This window comes from Prinia subflava, chromosome 1 (genome assembly GCF_021018805.1).
Source record: "Prinia subflava isolate CZ2003 ecotype Zambia chromosome 1, Cam_Psub_1.2, whole genome shotgun sequence".
Classification (NCBI taxonomy): domain Eukaryota; kingdom Metazoa; phylum Chordata; class Aves; order Passeriformes; family Cisticolidae; genus Prinia; species Prinia subflava.
The window spans coordinates 11618131-11632014 of NC_086247.1; the positions used below are offsets into that span (position 1 = coordinate 11618131).

The window sequence follows — 13884 nt, forward strand, 5'->3', positions numbered from 1 at the left end:
GACCTTATTGCCCTGCCATGACAGGTATTCTGATGGATTAAAAACCAGGAGACCAGAGTCATACACATTCATAAACCAAAAGCCTGGTAAAAGCTCTGTGTTAATGTAATTACAAGCAGTGCAATCAAAGAACTGTCCCATATGAAGTACTTGCCAGCTGCCCCAGGTTAAAAGAACATTTTTTGTTGACAAATTTGCCTTGCTCTCTCAAAGGCACTGAAAGAGACCCCATACTGTCTGTTTTTCTGATACAGGGATCACCATTTATTTCAGTTTATTTAATTTTAATTAATTTTATTTAAATAAAATTTTTATTAAATCTATTTAATTTCAAGAGAAACTGCCAGTGGTTTTGAATCAACCATAGCCTTGAAAAATTTGTCAAATATACTGAACTGCTACAGACCCATAGAGCTGAGACAAGACCAGGTCATGTAGGATTGAGCTATTGCTGTCAGAGCTGACCCTGTGCAAGGCTGAGGACCCTCAGCATCATTAGAGCCTGTCCTCAGTCACACATCCCACAGGGCAGCCTGCTCCCTTGGATAAGCCTGCTCCTGTTGGGATCAAGCTGCTCTGAAACCTGGAGGCAGCAGGATCAGCAGTGAAATTTGGAGCTGGTTTCTTCTGTATGCTTCTGCTGTGGGTTGGAATGCACAGGAGCTGGGTTTGAGGTCTGTGTCTGATTTGTGCTGCCACACCTGCTCGTAAAATGCATTTTCTTGAAACTAAATTTCACTTTTTCCCAAGCAGGAAAGTTTCCCAGTCCCAAGGACTGCACAGATGTAAACCACCAGTTTTTATACTTTAATTTACAGCCAATATCTGAAGGAAGTCAATAATTATGCTAAGCAATTAACTTGCTGTGGGTACTTGGCCTCACAAGAAGCAATGATGAGCATAGATAAACCAGGTATGTGTCTGCTTTTCATTGCTTGTGGAAGAAGAGCTTGTTCCATCAGAATTTAAAATGAGAGAAGAACCCAAGAGGTTGCTTTCTTCCAAAGAGGGAATTACTTTTCTACTCTTGCAGTAGTGGGAACAGGTGGCACAGGGGAGAAGAAACAGGAGTTTTAGAAGGCCACTTGGCAGTGGTGAGTGTTTAATTTTAGTAGTGAGTGAGAGCTGATTTGGAAACCTTGTCTTGTGATCAGGGACTGCAGGAAAAACTTTGTGCCCTTGAAGGATGCAGAGGAGAGGTCTGAAGGTAAGGAGTCACCCAAAGGTAATTAACAGATAGGATCCATATCACTTGCTCTGCTTGTCCCTCAGCCCCATTGGATGCGTTCAATTAACAAAGCAAGGCATGATCAGCAGGACTTGTTAAATATTGCAGCCATTACAAGACCAGACTCAAAGAGAGAAGTGATATTTCTCTCACAAGGTGTCAGTTCCCCAGCCTGTCTGGGAGTCCTCAGGATGCTCATGGGGACTCATGAGGAACTTCCTTGCAGGGTAGCAAAATGAATAGGAGTAAATTCAAAGTCAAACCTGTCACTTTTTTGTGAAGCTAATCAAATGTAAGTGATTGCAGCAACCAGGGCTTAGTTTTGTGTGCAGCAAGATCATTTTCTTCCCATGAATAAATTAGCATATCTGAATAATAACCAAGTGGAACAACCTTTCAGGCATTTCTCAGACCTCTTTCATTCTGTGCCTAAAAATGTTTTTGTGTGTGGCATAAGCAATGGACTACCTGGGGTCTGACACAGACTGAGATGCCACAGGGAATTAAATCAGCACCCCAGTGACCACAGGGGCAGGGGATCTATAGGTGCAAATTTCCTCTTTGGCTCCAATGGGAAGACCACCTTGGACAACCTAACATCTGTTAGGAAATAATTTGCCCAATATAGTAATAAAAGGCTTTGGCGAGGGGGAGTTCAGCTATGCAAGATCTCACACTCTGGAATGCATTTATGACACAGACCCCCAAAGACTGATGGAAGAACTCAGCTGCTGCTGGGTGGGCAGATGACTTTGATGGCTCACAGTCCAGCCGGAGACACTAAAACCAAGTTCTCCTCAGTCTCTGCTTCCCTTTCCATAAATCCAGCTGATGACTTCTCAAACCACTAAATGGAAATGCAACCACTAAGGCTGATCTATAAAATTTCAGCTCTCAAACGGGAGATATTGTGTAGGAAAGTGAGGTTTTTGGGAATAAAAATGGTTTGGCTCTTGACCTGAGGGTCTGTAGGGGCTCTACTGTCACTTGAATTTTAGAGAACTGTAATAGGATTTGAACTACAAATACAGTCCTTCCCAAACTTTCCCTTTTTATCTGCCTGCAGAGTCTCTGGTTTTACAAACTAAAAAGGCCTTGACCAAAACCTGTGGAGACAGTAGAAAGCATTAAACCTTTCCATCCTTCCTCTCCCCATCACAGATGTTACAGAAAAAGAAACAAATATGCTGACAAAGCATCCCAGCTTCTCTTTCCAGGCTGAAAAGTCTTTCCTGTCCAAAACTCCAACAACTATTTTTACAGCACATGTTGACTCCACACTGCAAAGGTCTGTGGTGGGCATGTCCTTCAAGGGCACATCCATCACCAGTGGTAGATGCTGACCCAGGATCACACAGACAGCACTGGTTAAGGCAGATATTCAACTCTATTAAGGTTCTATCATGGGAAGGAAAATCAGAATGCCTGGCTTTGAAATTCATGCTCCATATTGTCACATTTAAAATACCCAGTCCATAAGTGCTCTTCACAAATAGCTACTGCAGCTGCCTGTGCCAAGAGCAGGAGGGCCTGGCCATGGCACATCACCATCCAGTTTCCAGAGCCATGAGCAAATCCACTTTGTGGTCACAGATGCTGATGGAATATCTGTGTGAGCTGCATACCATCAGCATTCAGTCAAAGCAGAGCTTGGGACATGCAAACCATTTCCAAATAAAGATAATGAAAGGGAAGAAATGCACTAACTGAGCAGAACAAATCCTCCTAAAGGTTTGCTCTTATTATCACTCTTTTCTTAATATATTGACTTTTCTGTACTGTACTCACCTCGGTTGTGTTCCACACACTAAAACAGTTTTTGAAGCTGCTTTAGTGTAGCACTTTTGCACAAGCTGTGTGCATCCCTCTGTGTGCATGGTGGGTACAAGCCCCAGAGAGCTGTTGGCCAAAGGCAAAGCTGCTCTCTTGGGTGAAACTATTCACGCACCAAGAGCCAAGAGCATAATGACAGTGTCAAGAGGCCTTTGAAAACTGTTTTGTTAAGTGCTTTGGTGAGGTTTTGTTGCTATGGCTAATTAAAAGTTCGTCACAAGCACTAAATGTAGCCATTGTTTATTTGCTGCACAGTCATATTGACAAGTCAGTGCTTTTTCAGTATATTAGAACTGTGTGCTGGTTTCTGGAGAGGATTAACTACTGCTTATCTGTCAGGAAAGAAACATCACTAACAAATATATAAACAAACAAATAAATCCCTGTCTCACATGTTATCAGCCTTTGCATTTGGCTCTTTTCCTAATATTTTTCTAAAATCTGGCATTTAAGTAGTGCAAAGCTAAACAGTGTGTGCCAGCATGCTTTGGGCATGGCAAACATATCTGGATTTTCTTGTGCTTGAAATATGTCCCTTGGCCCAGCAGGGGCTTGCAGGTGTAACCAGTGCAAAGATGCCTTGATCCAGGATGAGGAGAGGCAGGACTTCCAAACGAAGCTACAGGAGCAGCTGTAGCCTCCTAGGCTGGAGGTAGCAGAGTGGGTGAAGGATTCCTCTGAGATGTGATGTCCCAGGGTAGCTGACTGCTCTGGTTCAGGGATTGAGGACACACAAAGACTCTCAGTGGATGAGAACTTCAGAGAATGACAACTAATGGAAAAGGAATTCACTGGAAGAAGGGGATGACAGTACAACTATACTGTTTGATCATCCAACCTAGAAGTGTAGACATCCAACAGGTTTCTGATGTGTATTTGTTATATATATTATATACGTCTTGAAGTATTTCCCAGTCTCCAGTGATTCTCAGTTTTGCCCATGAGTGGATACCAAATTTCTCTATATGCCTGTCTTGAAAGACATTTGGGAAGGAAGTCTTACAGCATCTGTTGATATCACCTAAAGGTCTGCCATGTTCTCAGTGTCTGAATGGTGAGAGAAAATGCAGGCTGCACATGGACATGTAAATTGGAGGTGATTTCCCTCCCCTCTGTCATTCTCCCCTTCACTCCAACTTCTGAGGCAGCCGTTGTGTGCAGTGCACTTGCAGCTTTCCAGTTGCCTCCTGGCAGGAGCTAGCTGCTTGGAAAAGAGCTCCAGCCACCCCTGCAGCAAAGGGAGGAGGCACTGCTGGGAGCAGTGCTCTCCTGTGCTGGTGGGTCAGGCACAGCCCTTTTGAGGAGCTGCTGTATGAGCTAAGTTCTGAGCTGTGATGGGCAGGTCACTCTGAAAGAGCAGCATGTTGGAATCTGCCAGTCCATGAACTGCCAGCATCATCACAGAAAGTTCTGCCAGGGCCACTCTCCAGTCAGAGGAAGGGAAGGAACTTCCATAAATCTTCCTGGCTTGTTCCTAATGAAGGCAGCCTCTGTTCCTGATGTGGAGTCCTGGAGCCACAGCAGAGGCATCCAGGAAGCAGACACAGAGTTTCTGCTAATCAGTGTAGCTCTGATTAGTCTTCATAGCTGCTTACAGAAGTGCTTAAAAGAGAGACTGTCTGGAAGGGATTTATAAATTATCCTTTCTCCGTCGAAAATACATGAAAATTTATTTGTTTGCTACTGAGACAGAGATTAATTAGAAAATGGAAAGAAGAGGTACTCTCATATACCAAATGTCTGGGAGGCTGGAACCACATCTTGGGTTGAGCTCTTCCACAGGCACAAATAGCTGATAAAAAAAGTATAAATTAGTCTGGAATGAGACAGTGCTCAGCACTTTGGAGCTGATGGCAAGCAGGCTATTCAGCCATGATGATGAAAATTCCTTTGGAGCTGGCAGCTGGCACACAGAGCAATGAGGAGCTCTGCCTGACAAGCAAAAACCTTTCTGTGACTAATATGTGAAGAAAGCAAAATCTTATATCACCTTGTCAAGGGCTTTCTTTCTTCCAAATATACAGGTCATTTTAACATAGTCATTAGTCACTGTGAGACCAATCTGCTGGGTCCAGTGCAGTTTGCAGACTGGGAGCAAGGCACATATTCTGCAAAAATCAGGAAAGAGCAGACCACAGTCCAGTACTTCATACAGTGCAAGGCAGCAAGAACAAACAAACAGAGTAAGGACAGATGAACAGAAGAGCTGCCATGCAGCATCAGAACCTCTGACCTGACACAATGGAAAAAATTCAGATTCATTGTGTTTTTGCCTGCCAAAACATACTCCAAGTCATTAATATTTATCTCTCATCTCTTGCACCAGAATAGTTTTATTTGCTCTCACTGGAGCTTTTAAATTGCATTTCCAAAATTCATGGTATTATGTAACATATTAGGAGAAACAACATTTTCTTTTTTGTTTCATACAAGTTCAATTGCAAAATAGCATAAAATTCAAAAGCATGGTTTCGGAGGAATATGTCACACATGGTGTGTGAGCAGAGACTGTACCAAACAATGGCATGGTGCAGAGGGATATGAGATGAAGATGGACTCAAGGGTGATCAGCACTTTTTCACATCACTGTCTTCTACATTCAGCTGGGGCAGATTTAACCATGTAACTGTGTTTTAATTTCTTGGTCAAAATAATAACTTCTAAAGGAAAATAGAACAGAAAAACTCACCCACTGTGGTCCTTTGCGACATGTCTAGTTGTAATATACTCACTCACATATCTGAATAATTTGGTTGTATTTATTATATACTTAGAAGATGAAATTTAGAAGAAAAACAGAGTCACAATCTGCTGGATGGAGTGGGGACGGGATGCTTTCAGCTTGCCTTTAGCCATCTGCCTCTGTCATCAATGCAATGGGGAAGAGGCACTTTTAGAGAGAGTTGTCCCATCCAAAATAAGCTTCTAAAATGCTTTTCAAAAGTGAGATATCTTGTCTGTAGAAGTTTCACTGATATCCATTTTCCAGACTAATGCAATTACCTGTGTTGTAGGCCAGAGGAGAGCACAGGCTCATTGTACAGCCTCAGCAGGCCAGGTACAAGCAGTACCAAACAAACTTCCCTTATAAGTGGCTTCTGAGAATCATCAAGGTTCCTGCTTCTCTATTCCTGCACCCTGAGCTTGGCAGAATTATCAGCATTTATAGGATCTCTTTGTCTTGCCTTTTGATACTTTGAAATGTGCAAAGGGTGCTCACACTTTGTGTGAAGGGTGCGTGGTGGAAAACATTTTCACAAAGGTCGTCTTTACAACAGATCTAACTGTGACACTGGAGGAGATTTGGATGGCTATTGCAAATTCATAACCACTCATCTGAAGGCCAAGTGGAATCACTGAGTTATCAAGCCTTGACTTGTGCATGACCTGCATGAAGTTGCAACATTTTAAGTAGGATGAGCATTTTCACATTGACAACTGTGTAAGGTTTTATTTCCTGTTTAATACTCCATATTTTGTTCTGTTCTGCAGCCCTTCTCTTTTCCATTGCTCTTTGTCTTTGCTTTTCCAGCAGCAGGATTTTCCCTAGTCCCTACAAGGATCATTTGTCACCACAATGCCCATGGATAAGTCTTTATCTTCCTGATCTCTCTCCTCCAGAGACCACCAGCACTTTCAAATTGCAGCTGGAAAAAATTCTTTCAGTCTCTGCTACTACATCCCTGTCATCAGCAGTTACCTGATTTATGAGTGTGTGAGATGTTTTTGTAGAGCACAGCATTTTTACTGAGAGGTGCAGGACAAATTCTACATGACACCAAATGAGAAAAATTAACTTTAGCATCCTTTTAATAATACCTTTTATCTAAAAATAATCATGCCATTATAAGGTTATTGAAAAACAGTTAAAAGAATTAATTACAAAACTATGCAAAGACTGTATTATATATCTTTGTATAAATATTTTGACCTTAATATTTAATCATTCATCTGTAATAATAAATACTTGACTGAGAAATTAATTTTTGCATAGCATTGAAAAAATTACTGTTAAATTCAGTTTTAGGTGCATAACAACACTTTCAATAACAGTAATGTCAATAAAGCTGCAGCAGTAATGATGTACATCATTAATAAATCATGAATATACAATAATGTAAATGAATGATAATGTACATTAGGGATGGGTCTGCATGAGCATTCAAAGATGACATTCCAATATTCTGAGAACTCCAGTTTCTGATGTGAATAGTTACTTTTCCTTTTACAAGGAATGAGATGTGTTTCAGGCTAATTATTTCTTTTTGCCTGGCTTATTTTAAGCAGAAATTTTCTTATTTGATTGACTACAATGAGAGCCATGATCTACCCTCTTCCTATAACTATCCTTTCACTAATTGCACCTGGAAGTGTGTAGATAAAGAGAACCAGGAAGATAACGAGAATAAGCAGAATTATGCCAATGATGATGTACTTCTTGTAATTCCTCCAGATCAGGTGATACAAACACTTGAAAGGGTTCACAAACCAAGAGAAGGATGTGTCCGGTCGGCTAAAGGGGGAAAAAAAAGAAAATCTTTTGTTAAGGCAGATCCATCTCTTTCCAAAGTTATCCCACTGCAAAATATATATTTGAGACTAAATGGACATTTAATTCCTTGGAACCCACTTCAAGGATTAAAGGGAACATCCACGAGTTTCACAAGCTGTTGGGTCACTTCCACCCATTCCCAAACCAAGCTCCACACACAACTTGTAATGAAATTCTAGCTCACACACTATAAATATTTCAATTTATGTCATGATATAGGGTTCAAAATTGAAAACAAGATCATGATAAAACCTAAAGAAGAAATGCAGGCATCATGAACTTGAGTACAATAGCTTTCTAGTAATTTCAAGGAATTTAGCATCACAGAAGTGATAATAAGCCACTACAAAAATCTGATTGCACAGTGATAGTCATGGTGCTGTAATAACCAGAGCCAGCTCAGGTTGGGCATGTGGCCCAAAATGGTGTACTTTCGGAAGGAAATAACAGGCCTCATGAAAACAGGAAATGATAAAATGAAACCCAGATGGTTTGCCTGTGTACATAAAGAAGAGCCACCTTCTTCCAGTGGAGAATATCTGCATCCCACAATCCAAGTTTTTTCCAAGTGTTGCCCCAGGCTGTGTTCTCCTCTATACCCAGAAGTTTTTTCACACTGTACAACAAACCTGACTGCATACAGAGTGGAAAACAATGTTCTGTTTAGCAAAAATGTTGGCCTGGTCTCTCTTCTGACACCTGACTGGGAGGGCCCTGTGATGCTGCTCCAAGCCCTACCCAAGGCAGCATCTGCCGGCTTTGTCGATGGCATGGCCTGAATGAATGCAGCGGTGCTGGGCAACATCAACACCTGCAAAACTGGGGCAGGTTGTCTGCTTACCCAGCGTCACCGTAATTGTGCAGGTGGTGCAGCAACAAGGAGAATGAAATTAACTGAGGGTCACAAAAAGCTGTGGCCATGTCTCACTCCAGAAAGGTGTTCCAGGAATTTAGGAAATGTCTTAGTCATCTGGTGAGCTCAGCATTCAGCCAGTGGAAGTGAATGCCAATGTGACAGGAAGTCTGTTAATGTAAAAGGCCAACTGAATATCTTTCAGTGCAAGACTGGGCTTTTTATTGAGGTGGAAATAATTCAGAAATAAATCATCAAATTAGCCCTTCCGGTTAAAAGGAATTATTAAAAAACTGGACACTCTGAAGATTAAAACTACTTGAGTAACAAGACCCTTAGTCTGCATGTACTGCTTGAGGACTCTTCATAACCTTTAAATGCTGGGGGGAAGAAAAAAAAAGCCAGACTGTTGCTTATTTAATTTGTTTCCTTTGCAACGTAGGCAATAGAATTCATTATCGGTTATAGAAGTGTATTTATTACAATAGACTGCATCCGGAAAGGCATCCTGTCTTGATTAGCAGAATTGAAGAGATGAATAACCTCATAGTGCTTTGGCCAGCAGGAAATTACATTCATTGAACCTTATTCTTTGCTTGCATGTTTCTCTCTCTAGTTCACAGACATTTAATCTTTGTCCATCTTTGCTCTGGTACATTAAAGAGTCTGCCACTGTCTCCTTGCTCCTAGAAAATAAGTTTTTATTTTGAAATTATTTTGTTTCTTAATTTAAAAGAATAATTTCACAAAACAATCTGAAAATTTCTCTGCTCTCTGGGTGTTCCTACAAAATGAGAGGGAAAAAAAAAAAAAAGAGTGAATCTACAGTACTGCCATAGAGATCTGGAGGTTCTAAGAAAAGAGGTCCTTGAAATCCACTCCTTCCTGAAGATAATGCATTTGAAGCATAGAATCAATTATTTTTTATCTCCCAGCTGATTGTTATTACTCTGCATGTATGAACCACATATTGCATCACCTGGAGGCACTGAGCAGGTAAACTTTAATATCTTTTAACTTTAATGAAACTGAGGCATGCTATGTCTTCAGCTGTTAGCTTATTTTCTTTCCAGTAAGTGAGGGTCTAGCTAAAATACTTTTTACTATTCACATGCTCATATTGCTTTAGTAACCTTAGGATTTATTATGCCTAACTTTAAAGCCTAGGTGCTCAGTCTGATCTTTCATGGGCTGTCTGCATGAGGAGAGGAAGGACCTTCAGGAGGCCAAGTCATCTCTTTCCCTAGCTCATATTTTAGGATATGTGTGCTAGGTAAATGGGATGACTGTCCCACCTGTACCATGAGCAGCTACAAAAGGAGCCTGAATGTTTTGCTTCTGAGATGGGTAGTGTCAAATGACACTATCCCCACCCTACTTTTGATTTTATAGAGGCATGCATCTCAGTCAAGAGTAGAATTATGTTAAGCCATATATTGGCTGTTTCACAGCACAAAACCACTGATTACTCAGAGCAAGATCTGGAGGAAGACTCTGGTTTTGTGGCTTCTGGGTCAAAACACCTCCAGGCTGTGCAGCAGAGAAGAGGCCACCAGGCTGGTGACAATTTTTTGGCCCAGCAGCACATTCACAGATAAAATGCCCTTGACTTGAAAACACAGGGAGCCCTAGGCAGCCATGGGTGCATGGGCTGGGTCTCAAAAACTGAGAGGAAAATGAGACAGTGCCTTGGGCATCCTATTGACAACCTTCTGGACATGTAATCCTTGTATTACACTTGACACTCCCTCTTAAAAGTCCCTAGGCTGATTGCTTTCCGCTACATATATTTCAGAGCTATCCCAGTCCTCTCTCCTTTGAAAGAGGTGCTTTAGTTTCCATTACTGGGAATCTTCCAAGCAGACCCCTGCCAGGCAAAGCTCATCCTGCCTTTGGGTGAAGGTGTTGGGTGAAGTGATTGATTAAAGTCTTTCCAAGGCTAATTTTAAACAATGCTCTGATACTTCTGATCTGATAATTCTTTTATGCTGATTCCTTCTTCCTCGTGTTTATCCTGAGATGTATCTCAAACCAGCAAAATTAAACAGAGTGTGTAATGATTACCATTATGACTAGCAATTGAATTTTAGAAGCTTTGGTAGCAGAAAATATAACATCAATTCCTCTCACTCTTTTTTATCCAGCTCATAAAAAACCTGCTCAAGTGTTTTAGTGGAACAAAGCACTTGAGCCAAAATAGATTAAAAGTGCTTTCTTCTGAGTGCAAAAAGCTCAGCTGATACTTTTTAATGTGACAAATACTGAAAGATAAACTGCTCCTCCTAGATCATTTGCCTTTGTTAAAACACTTAAAATGTCTTCATTAAAAAGTGTTATGATGAAAAATAAGTATCTTCATTCTTTGGGTAAGAAGTACAATAAAATTAGAGAGGGAAGTCACATCCTTTGTGTGTCTAAAGAAGGGCAATGACACTGGTGAAAGGTCTGGAGCACGAGTGTTGTGAGAAGCAGCCAAGGGAACTAGAGTTGTTCATCCTGGATAAAAGAAGGCTGCAGAGGAGACCTTATTGCTCTTTACAACCTGAAAGGAGGCTGTAGCCAGGTGGGAATTGGTCTCTTCTCCCAAGTAACAAACAAGAGGATGAGAGGAAATAACCTCAAGTTACATCAAGAAGGGTTTAGACTGTGTACTGGTGAAAAATTTACTGACCAAAGGGGCTGTCAAGCGTTGGAACAGGCTTCCCAGGGAAGTAGTGGAGTCCATTCCTCCAGGTATTTAAAAGACGTGTGTACGTCACGCTTAGAAACACGAGTTAGCAATGGACTTGGAAATGTTGGATTAATGGCTGGATTCAATGATTTTAAAGATAATTTTCAACCTAAATGATTCTATTATTGATATAATAAATATAATCCCTCTGATCTTTATAGGTGACCAAACTGAGAAGTTGACTGTATGTGTAAGCTATGATGATTTAAGACGTTATCATCTGCCAGGTCAGCTGAGGAATGAGCTCATGTGTGAATTCCAGCTGAGGACAAATGCTCAGCAATGCAAATTATTTGGGCTTCCAGAGGAAGACATTTTAGCAAACCTGGAAGGTACTGCCAGCAGTAGTGTGCCAGCCACCAAGCCATGCACAAGCTGGACAAATTACATGCTGAGGGCTGCAGCAGAAAAGAGAAGAAAATCCTGGAGACCAGTGAGGAGGTGTCCTGCAAGGAGGTGAGGTTGCTGCCCTTCCCCATCTCCTGCTGAGTGTCCCTGCCCCAGCATGTTTAATGAGTATGCTCCTACTCACTTGGGTTTTTCCAAGGGTTCAGGCTCCTTTCGAGCTTTGCCTACTGGATTCTTCTCAGCTTCTTCTGCTGTAACCAAGTGAAACTCAGCTTCCACCTTGCCCTGGATCAGAGAGAAAATGTGTAAGCATCCCTTACTAATTCACAGCAGGATTTGGAGAAATGATGGAACCAATTGAGGGCAAAGGGAATTGATTAAGGAAAATAAGATAGTCTTTGCAATTGAAAAGAAAGCACAAAGGAAAACCCAGGCACAAATTGCTGACTTATGCTCAAGGACTTTCTTCCAAACTCATAGATATATTTTCTGCTTCTTAAATTATAAGGTAACTCATCTGAGAAGACGTCTTCTGCCTATCACACATCCTGACAGAGCTGAGTGTCTCAGCTGGAAGCTGTGTTGCTGACGTGGACCAGATGTAATCTATCAGCAGGGGAAATTCAGCCAGTCAGAAGTGCTGGAGCCATTGAGCTGTGAGGTCTCAGCTCACAAAAGGAAGATGGGATCTAAAGATTCCAGTTATAATTCAGAGTGGATAAATCAAATAAACTTTGTGGAATCTGTGATGGATGAAAAACAGACAAATGACTTTACATATATTTGTGATTTCTCTACCCTACACGTTTGTGGATGGTATTAATCTGAAGTGTTGATCTATGCCCACTGGCTGTGATTCAGCACAGAACAGGGCTGAAAGAAGGATGCCAATAAAAGTCATAAACGTGGAAGCAAGGGAGACATCAAGATGGACTGGGAAAAAGGGAATCAATTGTACTATAGTAGAGAATAGAGAAGTAAATCTGGGATTTGGAACTGGAGTCCAGTCAGTAAATCCATGGAAAGTACTCAGTCAGCTGCAAGCTGAATAAGGCAATTAACTTGAAGATGGCACTTTTCATTAAAACATTCTTTTTGTTGGAATGGACAGAAATGTGAAGGAATGGTAAGCTTTAGGAACACTCTTGGAGAATCAATTAAAGTCTAGAGACAGGGGAAGAAACCCCTAAAAAAGGACCAAAGCAGATGAATTTATAAAGGGCTATACTACTGGAAATTAGTGGCTGGTAGCTCTTGACCCGTGTCCCCCTAGGGAACTGAATGCACCTGAAAAGGCACTTTAGTGCTCAGTTACCTGGGTTCTTCTGAACCAAATATATGGAGAGCTACTAAAGCATTTGGAGGAATCTTATGGATTTCCAGTGGTGGTTTTTCAAAATCCAAAATTAGTGTATTAGTCCCAGAGAACATCTGCTCATCTGCAGTGAGCTGCTTACCGTGAGCTCCCCAGCCTTGATGAAAGGCCACCAGCCTCTGATGCGCTTCTGCTGAAATATGGAGATCTTGTTTTCTTCACTTGCTGCCACAACTGTGCCTAGGTCACAGCTCTTGGCTGTCTTTGCTGCTCGAGGGAACCCATTCAGGTCCAGTTCAAGAGTGCCTGCAGAAAGAAATAATGTGACAACACTCAGGGACCAGACAGACACAAAAATGTTCAAATAGCAGCTTCCAGATGGGACCCATAGAGTAATTTAGCAAATGAGAATCTCTCTGTACTGTCCATCATCCATTTGTATTGCCCTGGCATTCTCATCTGTTTCCTAATTATTAACTTTACAAGAAATGTGTAAGTTTGCAATGTAGTGCTTCAAAAAGGGAAAAGCAAAAGTTGGGGCTCAGACACAATTTTGCATTTCTCTGCAAAACACTGGTCTGGTGAGACCTCAGATGAAGCTCAGGCAGATTCATTGCATACTTACCCAAGAAATCATCTGACGAGAGTCTTTCAAAATCCCACACCTGAAGCACCAGCTCAGCAGGTATTTTGCGTTCTGTCTTTTCTAAGGAAAATATGTTTTCTCTTTTAGTGACCACCATTTGTTTCTCTGCTGGGAGATAGTGGAACGGGAACACAAAGCGCCAGTTGAAGTTGCCCTCTCCTGTCAAGGAATTGTAATGGACATCTGTCTCCTGTTTGTCCTCTTCCAGGCCCTTTATCCACCTACAGCAAGCACAGTGGAAAGCATCACTGTCACCAGGGGATCTTGAATTGTAGTTGTTATTTGGTTACAGACTGACCATTTACTAATTCCTCCCTAACCATAAGAGGCAACACAGTGTTCGGGACTGAGAGGCAACAACAGCCCTGGCTTGGGGAT

At 41.5% G+C, this 13884-nt stretch overlaps 1 protein-coding gene across 1 annotated transcript in view; it reads right to left on the reverse strand.

Annotated features, from left to right (window-relative positions):
- Positions 1-5884: 5884 nt before the first annotated feature.
- FER1L6 (fer-1 like family member 6) overlaps positions 5885-13884 on the reverse strand; it is a 67543-nt gene continuing 59543 nt past the window's right edge. Inside the window, exons 38-41 of the mRNA XM_063415114.1 lie at positions 13486-13727; positions 13003-13166; positions 11730-11830; positions 5885-7574 (exon numbers count right to left, since the gene is read on the reverse strand). Coding sequence (XP_063271184.1) covers positions 7388-7574; positions 11730-11830; positions 13003-13166; positions 13486-13727 — 694 coding nt within the window. The 3' untranslated portion in view covers positions 5885-7387. The remainder of the gene's footprint in view (positions 7575-11729; positions 11831-13002; positions 13167-13485; positions 13728-13884) is intronic.